Here is a 16,584-nt window from a genome sequence, read left to right as displayed (position 1 = left end):
GCCATGTTCTCCGCTGCGCGCACACACACACACACACACACAGACACAGACACAGACACACACAGACACACACACAGACACAGACACACACACACACAGACACACACACACAGACACACACACACACACACACACACACACGCGCACACACACATACAGACACACGCACACACACATACAGACACACACACACGCACACACACACACACGCGCACACACACATACAGACACACGCACACACACATACAGACACACACACACGCACACACACACATACAGAGACACACACACACACGCACACACACTGCTAGGTTAGCTGAGCTGCATACCACAGCATGCATGGTAAACCGTAGGGTACATCCTAAATGAAATGGCTCCCTATTCCCTAGTGCACTACATAGGGTTCCATTTGGGATGAACTTTTCCTCCCTTGTGTCCTCTGTTGGAGGAACTATTAATGCTTTGAGGAGGCAAGGAAAGAGGACACAAGGAATCGAGGAAAAACGAATTGAGGAAACGATGTGTTTTTAATTTTTTTTATTGAACCTTTATTTAACAAGGCAAGCCAGTTAAGAACACATTTTTATTTACAATGACGGCCTACCCCTACCCCGGCCTAACCCTACCCCGGCCAAACCCTACCCCGGCCAAACCCTACCCCGGCCAAACCCTAACCCGGACGACGCTGGGTCAATTGTGCGCCGCCCGATTCCCGATCAAGGTCGGTTGTGAAACAGCCCAGGATCGAACCAGGGTCTGTAGCGCTGCCTTTAGCACTGAGATACAGTGCCTTAGACCGCTCTGCCACTCGGAACGATTTGACCTCTGACCTCATTAGGGCTTGTGTAAGGAAAAAGTATGTGTGTGTGTACTGACCACTGTGCTCCTTCTTGAGGAAGAGCTTGAAGTCGACTCTGCCTCGTGGGTCACTGATCAGCTCCCAGAAGCTCAAGACCCAACGCTCCACACTCAACTTAGTGGGGATGTCCACACTGATGAAGAGAGAGAGAGAGGGGGGAGAGAGGGGAGGGGGGGAGAGAGAGAGGGAGAGATGGGGAAGAGAAGAGAGAGAGATGGGGAAGAGAGAGAGAGAGATGGGGAAGAGAGAGAGAGAGATGGGGAAGAGAGAGAGAGAGATGGGGAAGAGAGAGAGATGGGGAGGAGAGAGAGAGAGAGAGATGGGGAGGAGAGAGAGAGAGAGAGATGGGGAGGAGAGAGAGAGAGATGGGGAGGAGAGAGAGAGATGGGGAGGAGAGAGGGATTCTAATGACATCATCATGATCTTCAATCAAGACTTTGAACAGTAGAATCATGTGTATTTCTACTGATCCGGAGCAAAACTATGCACCTGTGTTCAGTTGCCAGAAATTACCTTCTTGAGTTGAGTTGCCAGAACTCATCACTGTCCGTTATCCAAGGGTTGCTGGGGACAGGGGTTGTCAGGAACGGGTCGTGATTGTGGTGGGTTGTCACGAACTTGACAAAGCTGAGGAGAACAGAGGGGACATAAACGCTGTGAATCTCCATCATACGTTGTCGTCCCAAAAATAATCATTTATACAATAAAACAACTTCTCTCGTTATACTGTAACGTTGGGGTTTAGTTTGGACGGGTCTTACATTTCTGAACACAATATTAATGTTGCTGGTCTCAGTCAGTCAGTCAGTCATTCAGGCAATCAATTCATCAAATGACCACACACAAACACAACCTATCAATCAATCAATCAATGTGTGAAGTGTATTGAGAAGGACTTACGCTGTGAGGGACATAGACGATTTGACAGCTGACCTCATTAGGGCTTGTGTAAGGAAAATGTTCTGGGGAGCAGGAGAGAGGAGAGGAGAGAGGGAGATAAGGAGGAGGAGGAGAGGGGGATAAATAAGGAGGAGGAGAGAGGAGAGGAGAGAGGGGGATAAATAAGGAGGAGAGGAGAGGGGGATAAATAAGGAGGAGGAGAGAGGAGAGGAGAGAGGGGGATAAATAAGGAGGAGAGGAGAGGAGAGGATAGAGGGGGATAAATAAGGAGGAGGAGAGAGGAGAGGATAGAGGGGGATAAATAAGGAGGAGGAGGAGAGAGGATAGAGGGGGATAAATAAGGAGGAGAGGAGAGGGGGATAAATAAGGAGGAGGAGGAGAGAGGATAGAGGGGGATAAATAAGGAGGAGAGGAGGAGAGAGGATAGAGGGGGATAAATAAGGAGGAGGAGAGAGAGGAGAGGATAGAGGGGGATAAATGAGGAGAGGAGAGGATAGAGGGGGATAAATAAGGAGGAGGAGGAGAGGATAGAGGGGGATAAATAAGGAGGAGGAGAGGATAGAGGGGGATAAATAAGGAGGAGAGGAGGAGAGAGGATAGAGGGGGATAAATAAGGAGGAGGAGAGAGAGGAGAGGATAGAGGGGGATAAATAAGGAGGAGAGGAGAGGATAGAGGGGGATAAATAAGGAGGAGGAGGAGAGGATAGAGGGGGATAAATAAGGAGGAGGAGAGGATAGAGGGGGATAAATAAGGAGGAGGAGAGGAGAGGATATAGGGGGATAAATAAGGAGGAAGAGGAGAGGATAGAGGGGGATAAATAAGGAGGAGGAGAGAGGAGAGGATAGAGGGGGATAAATAAGGAGGAGGAGGAGAGGATAGAGGGGGATAAATAAGGAGGAGAGGAGAGGATAGAGGGGGATAAATAAGGAGGAGAGGAGAGGATAGAGGGGGATAAATAAGGAGGAGGAGAGGATAGAGGGGGATAAATAAGGAGGAGGAGAGAGGAGAGGATAGAGGGGGATAAATGAGGAGAGGAGAGAGGAGAGGATAGACGGGGATAAATAAGGAGGAGGAGGGAGAGGAGAGGATAGAGGGGGATAAATAAGGAGGAGGAGAGGATAGAGGGGGATAAATAAGGAGGAGGAGAGAGGAGAGGATAGAGGGGGATAAATGAGGAGAGGAGAGAGGATAGAGGGGGATAAATAAGGAGGAGAGGAGAGGATAGAGGGGGATAAATAAGGAGGAGGAGAGAGGAGAGGATAGAGGGGGATGAATATGGAGGAGGAGAGAGGAGAGGATAGACGGGGATAAATAAGGAGGAGAGGAGAGGATAGAGGGGGATAAATATGGAGGAGGAGAGGATAGAGGGGGATAAATAAGGAGGAGGAGAGAGGAGAGGATAGAGGGGGATAAATGAGGAGAGGAGAGAGGAGAGGATAGACGGGGATAAATAAGGAGGAGGAGGGAGAGGAGAGGATAGAGGGGGATAAATAAGGAGGAGGAGAGGATAGAGGGGGATAAATAAGGAGGAGGAGAGAGGAGAGGATAGAGGGGGATAAATGAGGAGAGGAGAGAGGATAGAGGGGGATAAATAAGGAGGAGAGGAGAGGATAGAGGGGGATAAATAAGGAGGAGGAGAGAGGAGAGGATAGAGGGGGATAAATGAGGAGAGGAGAGAGGAGAGGATAGACGGGGATAAATAAGGAGGAGGAGAGAGGAGAGGATAGAGGGGGATAAATAAGGAGGAGGAGAGGATAGAGGGGGATAAATGAGGAGAGGAGAGAGGAGAGGATAGAGGGGGATAAATAAGGAGGAGGAGAGGATAGAGGGGGATAAATAAGGAGGAGGAGAGATGAGAGGATAGAGGGGGATAAATAAGGAGGAGGAGAGAGAGGAGAGGATAGAGGGGGATAAATAAGGAGGAGAGGAGAGGATAGAGGGGGATAAATAAGGAGGAGGAGGAGAGGATAGAGGGGGATAAATAAGGAGGAGGAGAGGATAGAGGGGGATAAATAAGGAGGAGGAGAGGAGAGGATAGAGGGGGATAAATAAGGAGGAAGAGGAGAGGATAGAGGGGGATAAATAAGGAGGAGGAGAGGATAGAGGGGGATAAATAAGGAGGAGGAGAGAGGAGAGGATAGAGGGGGATAAATAAGGAGGAGGAGGAGAGGATAGAGGGGGATAAATAAGGAGGAGAGGAGAGGATAGAGGGGGATAAATAAGGAGGAGAGGAGAGGATAGAGGGGGATAAATAAGGAGGAGGAGAGAGGAGAGGATAGACGGGGATAAATAAGGAGGAGGAGAGAGGAGAGGATAGAGGGGGATAAATGAGGAGGAGAGGAGAGGGGGATAAATAAGGAGGAGAGGAGAGGATAGAGGGGGATAAATAAGGAGGAGGAGAGAGGAGAGGATAGAGGGGGATAAATAAGGAGGAGCAGAGAGGAGAGGATAGAAGGGGATAAATAAGGAGGAGGAGAGAGGAGAGGATAGAGGGGGATAAATAAGGAGGAGGAGAGGATAGAGGGGGATAAATAAGGAGGAGGAGAGAGGAGAGGATAGAGGGGGATAAATAAGGAGGAGGAGAGAGGAGAGGATAGAGGGGGATAAATAAGGAGGAGGAGAGAGGAGAGGATAGAGGGGGATAAATGAGGAAGAGAGGAGAGGGGGATAAATAAGGAGGAGAGGAGAGGATAGAGGGGGATAAATAAGGAGGAGGAGAGGATAGAGGGAGATAAATAAGGAGGAGGAGAGGATAGAGGGGGATAAATAAGGAGGAGAGGAGAGGATAGAGGGGGATAAATAAGGAGGAGGATAGAGGGGGATAAATAAGGAGGAGAGGAGGAAATAAGGAGGAGGAGAGAGAATAGAGGAAATAAGGATGAGGAGGAGGAGGAGAGAGAAGAGAGACGAGAAGAAGGAAAGAGGAGAGAATGAGAGAAGGAAAGAGGAGAGAAGAGAGGAAGGGGAGAGGAGGAAGGACAGGAAGGCGAGGAGAGGAAGGAGAGAAGAGCGGAGAGGAAGGGGAGAAGAGAGGAGAGGAAGGGGAGAGGAGAGGAAGGGGAGAGGAGAGAGGAGAGGAAGGGGAGAGGAGAGGAAGGGGAGAGGAGGAAGGATAGGAAGGGGAGAAGAGAAGAGAGGAGAGGAAGGGGAGAAGAGAGGAGAGGAAGAGGAGAAGAAAGTAGAGGAAGAGGAGATACATGATATGTCTAATTTCTGTACTTAATCTATTTTCTACACCAACACATAAACTTGAGTGCATTGGGTTATTCAGGTATTCCAGTGCAGAAGTATGTCTGATGTCTTACGGTTCTCCTGACCACGTCGAAGGTCAACACCTGAAAACCCACGAGAGAAGAACAGCTTGTTATTACAGGCAGAGCTCTTCTGATCCACTGCTATCTAAAGTCACAACTAACGCACTCTCACACACACAATCCCTCTCGAAAGCAGGCTATACCACAGTCACAGGCTATACCACAGTCACAGGCTACAGCACAGTCACAGGCTATACCACAGTCACAGGCTACACCACAGTCACAGGCTACACCACAGTCACAGGCACAGGCTACAGCACAGTCACAGGCTACAGCACAGTCACAGGCTATACCACAGTCACAGGCTACACCACAGTCACAGGCTATACCACAGTCACAGACTACACCACAGTCACACTATACCACAGTCACACTACACCACAGTCACAGGCTACAGCACAGTCACAGGCTACAGCACAGTCACAGGCTACACCACAGTCACAGGCTACACCACAGTCACAGGCTACACCACAGTCACAGGCTACAGCACAGTCACAGGCTACAGCACAGTCACAGGCTACTTACACCACAGTCACAGACTACACCACAGTCACAGACTACACCACAGTCACACTATACCACAGTCACACTACACCACAGTCACAGACTATACCACAGTCACAGACTACACCACAGTCACAGACTACACCACAGTCACACTACACCACAGTCACAGACTACACCACAGTCACAGACTACACCACAGTCACACTACACCACAGTCACAGACTACACCACAGTCACAGACTACAACACAGTCACACTACACCACAGTCACAGACTACACCACAGTCACAGACTACACCACAGTCACACTACACCACAGTCACAGGCTATACCACAGTCACAGGCTACACCACAGTCACAGGCTACAACACAAGAAGATAAATCTGCATGGTAAGGCAGAAAGTGTGTGTGTGTGTGTGTGTGTGTGTGTGTGTGTGTGTGTGTGTGCTTAAACAATCCTCTCGACAACAGGTGAAGGATGTGATGGAATAGAATCTGAAGGAAGAGACGACAGAACAAACAGTCAAATGAAGAGCAGAGAAAGAGAGAGAAAATACAAACCCCTCCAACCCAAAAAGGCCTGTGCTGTTGAAATCTTTGACTATGTACAGACACAGGGAGCACAGCCCTGCTATTGAGAAAGGCCGCCGTAGGCAGACATGGCTCTCAAGAGAAGACAGGCTATGTGCTCACTGCCCACAAAATGAGGTGGAAACTGAGCTGCACTTCCTAACATCCTGCCCAATGTATGACCATATTAGAGAGACATATTTCCCTCAGATTACACAGATCCACAAAGAATTCGAAAACAAATCCAATGTTGATAAACTCCCATATCTACTGGGTGAAATTCCACAGTGTGCCATCACAGCAGCAAGATTTGTGACCTGTTGCCACAAGAAAAGGTTAACCAGTGAAGAACATTGTAAATACAACCCATATTTATGTTTATTTATTTTCCCTTTTGTACTTTAACAATTTGCACATAGTATGACATTTGTAATGTCTTTATTATTTTGGAACTTTTGTGAGTGTAATGTTTACTATTCATTTTTATTGTTTATTTCACTTTTGTTTATCATCTACTTCACTTTCTTTGGCAATGTAAACACTTTCCCATGCCAATAAAGCCCCTTAATTTGAAATTGAGAGGTAGAGAAGTAGAGAGAGAGACATTGCTTTGGCAATGTTAACATATGTTTCCCATGCCAATAAAGCCCCTTGAATTAAATTGAGAGAGAGGTAGAAAAAAGAGAGAGAGAGAGAGAACTGTAGTCTAGTAGCCTCTCTAGAGTGAGAGGTAGAGAAGTAGAGAGAGAGAACTGTAGTCTAGTAGCCTCTCTAGAGTGAGAGGTAGAGAAGTAGAGAGAGAGAACTGTAGTCTAGTAGAGAGAACTGTAGTCTAGTAGAGAGAGCTGTAGTCTAGTAGAGAGAACTGTAGTCTAGTAGAGAGAACTGTAGTCTAGTAGAGAGAACTGTAGTCTAGTAGAGAGAGAGAACTGTAGTCTAGTAGAGAGAGAGAACTGTAGTCTAGTAGAGATAACTGTAGTCTAGTAGAGAGAGAGAACTGTAGTCTAATAGAGAGAACTGTAGTCTAGTAGAGAGAGAGAACTGTAGTCTAGTAGAGATAACTGTAGTCTAGTAGAGAGAGAGAACTGTAGTCTAATAGAGAGAACTGTAGTCTAGTAGAGAGAGAGAACTGTAGTCTAGTAGAGATAACTGTAGTCTAGCAGAGAGAGAGAACTGTAGTCTAGTAGAGAGAGAGAACTGTAGTCTAGTAGAGAGAGAGAACTGTAGTCTAGTAGAGAGAACTGTAGTCTAGTAGAGAGAACTGTAGTCTAGTAGAGAGAGAGAACTGTAGTCTAGTAGAGATAACTGTAGTCTAGTAGAGAGAGAGAACTGTAGTCTAGTAGAGATAACTGTAGTCTAGTAGAGAGAGAGAACTGTAGTCTAATAGAGAGAACTGTAGTCTAGTAGAGAGAGAGAACTGTAGTCTAGTAGAGAGAGAGAACTGTAGTCTAGTAGAGAGAACTGTAGTCTAGTAGAGAGAGAGAACTGTAGTCTAGTAGAGATAACTGTAGTCTAGTAGAGATAACTGTAGTCTAGTAGAGAGAACTGTAGTCTAGTAGAGAGTGAGAACTGTAGTCTAGTGGAGAGAGAGTGAGAACTGTAGTCTAGTAGAGAGAGAGAGAACTGTAGTCTAGTAGAGAGAACTGTAGTCTAGTAGAGAGAGAGAACTGTAGTCTAGTAGAGAGAGAGAACTGTAGTCTAGTAGAGAGAGAGAACTGTAGTCTAGTAGAGAGAACTGTAGTCTAGTAGAGAGAGAGAACTGTAGTCTAGTAGAGAGAGAGAGAGAGAACTGTAGTCTAGTAGAGAGAACTGTAGTCTAGTAGAGAGAACTGTAGTCTAGTAGAGAGAACTGTAGTCTAGTAGAGAGAACTATAGTCTAGTAGAGAGAGAGAACTGTAGTCTAGTAGAGAGAGAGAGAACTGTAGTCTAGTAGAGAGAACTGTAGTCTAGTAGAGAGAGAGAACTGTAGTCTAGTAGAGATAACTGTAGTCTAGTAGAGAGAGAGAACTGTAGTCTAGTAGAGAGAGAGAACTGTAGTCTAGTAGAGAGAACTGTAGTCTAGTAGAGAGAACTATAGTCTAGTAGAGAGAGAGAACTGTAGTCTAGTAGAGAGAGAGAGAACTGTAGTCTAGTAGAGAGAGAGAACTGTAGTCTAGTAGAGAGAGAGAACTGTAGTCTAGTAGAGAGAGAGAACTGTAGTCTAGTAGAGAGAACTGTAGTCTAGTAGAGAGAGAGAACTGTAGTCTAGTAGAGAGAACTGTAGTCTAGTAGAGAGAGAGAACTGTAGTCTAATAGAGAGAGAGAACTGTAGTCTAATAGAGAGAGAGAACTGTAGTCTAGTAGAGAGAACTGTAGTCTAGTAGAGAGAGAGAACTGTAGTCTAGTAGAGATAACTGTAGTCTAGTAGAGAGAGAGAACTGTAGTCTAGTAGAGAGAGAGAACTGTAGTCTAGTAGAGAGAACTATAGTCTAGTAGAGAGAGAGAACTGTAGTCTAGTAGAGAGAGAAAACTGTAGTCTAGTAGAGAGAGAGAACTGTAGTCTAGTAGAGAGAACTGTAGTCTAGTAGAGAGAACTGTAGTCTAGTAGAGAGAGAGAACTGTAGTCTAGTAGAGATAACTGTAGTCTAGTAGAGAGAGAGAACTGTAGTCTAGTAGAGAGAGAGAACTGTAGTCTAGTAGAGAGAACTATAGTCTAGTAGAGAGAGAGAACTGTAGTCTAGTAGAGAGAGAAAACTGTAGTCTAGTAGAGAGAGAGAACTGTAGTCTAGTAGAGATAACTGTAGTCTAGTAGAGAGAGAGAACTGTAGTCTAGTAGAGAGAGAGAACTGTAGTCTAGTAGAGAGAACTGTAGTCTAGTAGAGAGAGAGAACTGTAGTCTAGTAGAGAGAGAGAACTGTAGTCTAGTAGAGAGAGAGAACTGTAGTCTAGTAGAGAGAGAGAGAACTGTAGTCTAGTAGAGAGAGAGAACTGTAGTCTAGTAGAGAGAGAGAACTGTAGTCTAGTAGAGAGAACTGTAGTCTAGTAGAGAGAGAGAACTGTAGTCTAGTAGAGAGAGAGAACTGTAGTCTAGTAGAGAGAACTGTAGTCTAGTAGAGAGAGAGAACTGTAGTCTAGTAGAGAGAGAGAACTGTAGTCTAGTAGAGAGAGAGAACTGTAGTCTAGTAGAGAGAGAGAGAACTGTAGTCTAGTAGAGAGAGAGAACTGTAGTCTAGTAGAGAGAGAGAACTGTAGTCTAGTAGAGAGAACTGTAGTCTAGTAGAGAGAACTGTAGTCTAGTAGAGAGAACTGTAGTCTAGTAGAGAGAACTGTAGTCTAGTAGAGAGAGAGAGAACTGTAGTCTAGTAGAGAGAACTGTAGTCTAGTAGAGAGAGAGAGATAACTGTAGTCTAGTAGAGAGAGAGAGAGAACTGTAGTCTAGTAGAGAGAGAACTGTAGTCTAGTAGATAGAGAGAGAAAACTGTAGTCTAGTAGAGAGAGAGAACTGTAGTCTAGTAGAGAGAACTGTAGTCTAGTAGAGAGAGAGAACTGTAGTCTAGTAGAGAGAACTGTAGTCTAGTAGAGAGAACTGTAGTCTAGTAGAGAGAACTGTAGTCTAGTAGAGAGAGAGAGAGAGAGAGAACTGTACTCTAGTAGAGAGAGAGAGAGAGAGAACTGTAGTCTAGTAGAGATAACTGTAGTCTAGTAGAGAGAGAGAGAACTGTAGTCTAGTAGAGAGAGAGAGAACTGTAGTCTAGTAGAGAGAGAGAGAGAGAGAGAGAGAGAGAACTGTAGTCTAGTAGAGATAACTGTAGTCTAGTACAGAGAGAGAGAGAGAGAGAGAGAGAGAGAGAACTGTAGTCTAGTAGAGATAACTGTAGTCTAGTAGAGAGAGAGAGAACTGTAGTCTAGTAGAGAGAGAGAGCGAACTGTAGTCTAGTAGAGAGAGAGAGAGAGAGAGAGAGAACTGTAGTCTAGTAGCCTCCCTGCTAATCCTCAGTAATGTTCTTAGAGCTCTGAGAAGCAGGTGGTTCACTCTCTCTGTCTTCTCTCTCAACTTTCCCTTCACTCTCTCTCTCTTTCTCCTCTCTCTCAACTTTCCCTTCACTCTCTCTCTCTCTCTCTCGCTCTCTCTCACTGTCTCCTCTCTCTCAACTTTCCCTTCACTCTCTCTCTCTCTTTCTCCTCTCTCTCAACTTTCCCTTCACTCTCTCTCTCTTCCTCTCTCTCTCTCACTCTCTCTCTCTCTTTCTCCTCTCTCTCAACTTTCCCTTCACTCTCTCTCTCTCTCTCTCTCTCTTTCTCTCTCTCTCTCACTCTCTCAACTTTCCCTTCACTCTCTCTCTATTCACTCTCCCACATCTCTTCATCTCAGACTGGTGGGGTGATGACGTATGAGGCGGCAGGTAGCCTATCGGTTAAGAGTGTTGGGCCAGTAACAGAAAGGTTGCTGGTTCAAATCCCGAGTCAACTAGGTGAAAAATCTGCCCTTGAACAAGGCACTTAACCCTAATCGCTCCTGTAAGTCTCTCTGGATAAGAGCGTCTGGTAAATTACAAAAATGTCAAATTGAAATATGACAAGGGAAAGAATTTCAGCACATTACATCAAACCTCTGTAACACAGAAGTAGAATCTTGTGTAATTTGGTCAGCAGTGTGAACGTCTGTGTTCATGGTGTTAGAAACTGATGTATCTGCAACCCCTCCCCCCGATCTGCATGGGCACAACCCCCCCCCCCACCCCTCCCCCCATCCCCGATCTGCATGGGCACAACCCCCCCCCCCACCCCTCCCCCCATCCCCGATCTGCATGGGCACAACCCCCCCCCACCCCTCCCCCCATCCCCGATATGCATGGGCACAACCCCCCCCCCCACCCCTCCCCCCATCCCTGATCTGCATGGGCACAACCCCCCCCCACCCCTCCCCCCATCCCCGATCTGCATGGGCACCCCCCCCCCCCCCCCCCCCCCGATCTGCATGGGCACAACCCCACACCCCCCTCCCCACCCCCGATCTGCTTGGGCACAAACCCCCCCCCACCCCTCCCCCCATCCCCGATCTGCATGGGCACCCCCCCCCCCCCCCCCCCCCCCCGATCTGCATGGGCACAACCCCACCCTCCCCCACCTGCATGGGGCTGTTCTGAGAGCAAAGGAAGGGGGGCAACTCAATATCAGGAAGGTGTCCTTGATGTTTTGTACACTCAGTGTATAATGTACAGGGTGCATTTGGGACCCACTCTGTTTACGAAGGGAAATGTCTCAGAGAGCACAGTACTCACCTGTTACCTCCTCTGCATTGGGGTCAATGAGACGGTCCAGACCATAGTCCATGGCACTGTGTGTCCGACGCTGTGGACACAACAAGCACCTGTTTAGTCAGTCTGATGTGCTGTAACTCAACATATTATCTCCAGTCTGGAGCACAGACCCCTGGGTAAGGAACTGGGGCACAGACCCCTGGGTAAGGAACTGGAGCATAGACCCCTGGGTAAGGAACTGGAGCACAGACCCCTGGGTAAGGAACTGGAGCACAGACCCCTGGGTAACGAACTGGAGCACAGACCCCTGGGTAAGGAACTGGAGCACAGACCCCTGGGTAAGGAACTGGAGCACAGACCCCTGGGTAAGGAACTGGAGCACAGACCCCTGGGTAAGGAACTGGAGCACAGACCCCTGGGTAAGGAACTGGAGCACAGACCCCTGGGTAAGGAACTGGAGCACAGACCCCTGGGTAAGGAACTGGAGCACAGACCCCTGGGTAAGGAACTGGATGAACATACTGATGTTTTCCAAACAGATCTGGCACCAACATCCTCAATCATTGTTCATTTTGAACAAGAACATTATATTACTTGTAATTAATAGTTTTTTATTTAACCCTTATTAAGTTGACTGAGAACACATTCTCTATTTACAGCAACGTCCTGGGGAATAGTTACAGGGGAGAGGAGGGGGGATGAATGAACCAATAGGAAGCTACTTGAACACACTCCAACTCCTTTCTGCCTCTAATTGGTCCTTTTGGAAGTTTTTCCTGGTAAACCTTTTTGTTGGATTTTCCTCAGTGTTGTCAAGCAGCCCTCCTAGTTTCCTGCTGCAGCGTGGAGGCCTACCTGAACTGAGTAACAGGTTTGATTTTCCTCAGTGTTGTCAAGCAGCCCTCCTAGTTTCCTGCTGCAGCGTGGAGGCCTACCTGAACTGAGTAACAGGTTTGATTTTCCTCAGTGTTGTCAAGCAGCCCTCCTAGTTTCCTGCTGCAGCGTGGAGGCCTACCTGAACTGAGTAACAGGTTTGATTTTCCTCAGTGTTGTCAAGCAGCCCTCCTAGTTTCCTGCTGCAGCGTGGAGGCCTACCTGAACTGAGTAACAGGTTGGATTTTCCTCAGTGTTGTCAAGCAGCCCTCCTAGTTTCCTGCTGCAGCGTGGAGGCCTACCTGAACTGAGTAACAGGTTTGATTTTCCTCAGTGTTGTCAAGCAGCCCTCCTAGTTTCCTGCTGCAGCGTGGAGGCCTACCCAAACTGAGTAAACAGGTTTGATTATTCCCCCATGTCCTAAAAACACCTCGTATAATTTCCCCTGTGTTCTATTACATCACACATAGTCCTTGGCGATGCCCCCCCCCCCCCCAAAAAAAACAATGTTTCAACTGACGACCCCTGTTAGTTCTCATGTAGTGGTTGACTGACAGCCGTGTGTAGTATACAGACTGGATCGATCCCAGTAGACCTCTAGTTCTGGATGAGGCTGACGCTCTGCTGCTGTTGCTGTTCTGTCTGTCTGGACCACGGCCTCGTGGAGACGGAGAGACACAATAACACTCAACATCTCTATGCAGGAAACTGGTAGTCCACCCAGCAGCCTTTAGTTCAAGTTGAAAGACTGAAAAGAATGAGACCTGTGATGTTGAAAGAAAAGTTTTGTTGGGAAGAAAAAAGAAAAGAACAGGAACCGTTGCCGGGGGAAACTGACTTAGTCATGGAAACGGGGCGTAGTATTGTGTCATGGACAGACTAGAGAAACTTGTTATTATTGGTCATGTAATAACATTTACAGGTCTCATAGAGGTGTCATAGAGGTCTCATAGAGGTCTCATAGGTGTCTCATTCAGGTCTCATTCAGGTCTCAAAGAGGTCTCATTCAGGTCTCATAGAGGTCTCATAAGTGTCTCATTCAGGTCTCATAGTGGTCTCATAGGGGTCTCATAGAGGTCTAATAGAGGTCTCATTCAGGTCTCATAGAGGTCTCATTCAGGTCTCATGGAGGTCTCATACAGGACTCATAGAGGTCTAATAGAGGTCTCATTCAGGTCTCATAGGGGTCTCATAGAGGTCTCATACAGGTCTCATAGGGGACTCATAGAGGACTCATAGAGGTCTCATTCAGGTCTCATAGAGGACTCATAGGGGTCTAATAGAGGTCTCATTCAGGTCTCATGGGGGTCTCATACAGGACTCATAGAGGTCTAATAGAGGTCTCATTCAGGTCTCATAGAGGTCTCATTCAGGTCTCATAGAGGTCTCATTCAGGTCTCAGAGGTCTCATTCAGGTCTCAGAGGTCTCATTCAGGTCTCAGAGGTCTCATACAGGACTCATAGAGGACTCATAGAGGTCTCATTCAAGTCTCATAGAGGTCTCATTCAGGTCTCATAGAGGACTCATTCAGGTCTTATAGAGTTCTCATAGAGGTCTCATTCAGGTCTCATAGAGGTCTCATTCAGGTCTCATAGAGGTATCATACAGGTCTCATAGGGGACTCATAGAGGACTCATAGAGGTCTCCTTCAGGTCTCATAGAGGACTCATAGAGGTCTCATAGGGGTCTCATTCAGGTCTCATTCAGGTCTCAGAAGTCTCATTCAGGTCTCATAGAGGTCTCATTCAGGTCTCATAGAGGTCTCATAGAGGTCTTATTCAGGTCTCATAGAGGTCTCATAGAGGTCTCATTCAGGTCTCATAGAGGTCTCATACAGGTCTCATTCAGGTCTCATTCAAGTCTCATAGAGGTCTCATTCAAGTCTCATAGAGGTCTCATTCAGGTCTCATTGAGGTCTACAGATTAAGAGGAGGGAAGATGTGAGCTGATATAGTTCCTATGTGATGCGTATTAACACTACTGGGTGATCACTGGAGTATCACTGGAGTATTCTGCGTAGGGATATGACCGTGAACTTAACTTGTCATTAGTCATGTGACCGTTTAGCAGAGACGCCCCACTGTAGTCCCTAGTCAAGTGAGTTCCATAGTAAATAACATAAAAGGATACACTTGCCTCCGAGCTGTTTACTACCACATCAAACGTTACGGCGGGGTCAGAGTAAATTCCATCCCGAAACAGAGTCACGGTGAATGGAGAGAGAGCGGGACTAGACGCTATGGAGCTCATAGGCTGACAGCAACAATATGCTGTCCTTGTGGATGTACACACACACACACAAACACTTTGGTGGGTCTGTACTCACTGGTGGCCTGTGTACTATCCAGTAGGCTCTCTCCTGACAGTCCAACACCACTCTGTCTGGCTTCTTCCTCTCTTTATTAGCCCTGACAGACAGACAGACAGACAGAGACAGACAGACAGACAGACAGACAGACAGACAGACAGACATGGGAGACAGACATGGGAGACAGACATGGGAGACAGACATGGGAGACAGACAGACAGACAGACAGACAGACAGACAGACAGCAGGACAGACATGGGAGACAGACAGACAGACAGACAGACAGACAGACAGACAGACAGACAGACAGACAGACAGACAGACAGACAGGCAGGCAGACAGACAGACAGACAGACAGACAGGCAGACAGACAGACATGGGAGAGACAGGCAGACAGGAGACAGAAACAGACAGACAGGAGACAGAAACAGGGGAGACAGACAGACAGGAGACAGAAACAGACAGACAGGAGACAGAAACAGGGGAGACAGACAGACAGGAGACAGAAACAGGAGAGACAGACAGACAGGAGACAGACAGACAGGAGACAGACACAGGAGAGACAGACAGGCAGACAGACAGACATGGGAGAGACAGGCAGACAGGAGACAGAAACAGACAGACAGGAGACAGAAACAGGGGAGACAGACAGACAGGAGACAGAAACAGACAGACAGGAGACAGAAACAGGGGAGACAGACAGACAGGAGACAGACACAGGAGAGACAGACAGACAGGAGAGACAGGAGACAGAACACATATCGGAGAAACAGACAGGGGAAAGGAGGTAGATACAGGAGACAAAGAGAGACAGGAGACAAAGAGAGACAGGAGAGACAGGAGACAAAGAGAGACAGGAGAGACAGGAGACAAAGAGAGACAGACAGACAGACAGGACAGACAGGAGACAGAAACAGTCAGAACACATACAGGAGAAACAGACAGGGGAAAGGAGGTAGATACAGGAGACAAAGAGAGACAGGAGAGACAGGAGACAAAGAGAGACAGGAGAGACAGGAGACAAAGAGAGACAGGAGAGACAGGAGACAAAGAGAGACAGGAGACAAAGAGAGACAGGAGAGACAGGAGACAAAGAGAGACAGGAGAGACAGGAGACAAAGAGAGACAGGAGAGACAGGAGACAAAGAGAGACAGGAGAGACAGGAGACAAAGAGAGACAGGAGACAAAGAGAGACAGGAGAGACAGGAGACAAAGAGAGACAGGAGAGACAGGAGACAAAGAGAGACATGAGAGACAGGAGACAAAGAGAGACAGGAGAGACAGGAGACAAAGAGAGACAGGAGATACAGGAGACAAAGAGAGACAGGTCACTATTAAATTACACCTGGTCTTGGGGACCCACAAGGTGTGCAGGCTTTTATTCATCCAAGCACTATCACATCTGATTCAAATAATCACACAGCTCTTGATTAGGTCAATCAGACATGTTAATGCTGGTCTGAATCATCACACAGCTCTTGATTAGGTCATTCAGACATGTTAATGCTGGTCTGAATCATCACACAGCTCTTGATTAGGTCATTCAGACATGTTAATGCTGGTCTGGATCAAAAGCCTGCACTGTGTGGGTCCCTACCAACACATAAACAGGGTCTAATCCAGTCTTCAGACAACAGAAGGTTACATACTTGTACTGCTCGGTAGCCTGCATCACGATGAAATCCCACTTGGGGTTCATCCATTTGTGGAGATTGTCGTAGTGTTGCTGTTGAAAACAACAGATGTTTGGCTAAAATAACTAAAAGTCAAATAGTTAGACGACAAAATCCCCCGACGCTGAAAGAACAGATTCATGTGTGTAAAGAAATATATATCTCCTCCATCCTGCTTAGGAACCCCCAGCAAACATAATATAGCCCTTAAACCACCACTACAGCCCTATGGGTGAGACAGCTACTGTACCTGACATGAACATGTTAGTCATTTAGCAGATGTTCTTATCCAGAGATAGCTAGGTGAGACAACAGCATATCACTGTCGTAGTAAGTG

The 16,584-nt window shown here is 47.1% G+C and overlaps 1 protein-coding gene across 2 annotated transcripts in view; it reads right to left on the bottom strand.

Annotated features, from left to right (window-relative positions):
* Positions 1-16,584, bottom strand: part of LOC110516721 (regulator of G-protein signaling 9) — a 30,554-nt gene that overhangs the window by 5,665 nt on the left and 8,305 nt on the right. The window contains exons 7-14 of one of the 2 annotated variants that reach the window (XM_036939437.1): positions 16,224-16,300; positions 14,592-14,673; positions 11,420-11,482; positions 5,066-5,095; positions 1,760-1,821; positions 1,373-1,486; positions 877-992; positions 1-13 (exon numbers count right to left, since the gene is read on the bottom strand). The exon at positions 1-13 is cut by the window's left edge and continues 75 nt beyond it. In XM_036939437.1, the coding sequence (XP_036795332.1) occupies positions 1-13; positions 877-992; positions 1,373-1,486; positions 1,760-1,821; positions 5,066-5,095; positions 11,420-11,482; positions 14,592-14,673; positions 16,224-16,300 (557 nt within the window). The remainder of the gene's footprint in view (positions 14-876; positions 993-1,372; positions 1,487-1,759; positions 1,822-5,065; positions 5,096-11,419; positions 11,483-14,591; positions 14,674-16,223; positions 16,301-16,584) is intronic. The other variant, XM_036939438.1, reaches the window with a different exon arrangement.

The sequence above is a fragment of the Oncorhynchus mykiss genome, chromosome 12, assembly GCF_013265735.2.
Source record: "Oncorhynchus mykiss isolate Arlee chromosome 12, USDA_OmykA_1.1, whole genome shotgun sequence".
Lineage (NCBI taxonomy): Eukaryota > Metazoa > Chordata > Actinopteri > Salmoniformes > Salmonidae > Oncorhynchus > Oncorhynchus mykiss.
The sequence above is the reverse complement of the archived record's forward strand: the minus strand, read 5'-3'. Positions and strand labels throughout refer to the sequence as shown.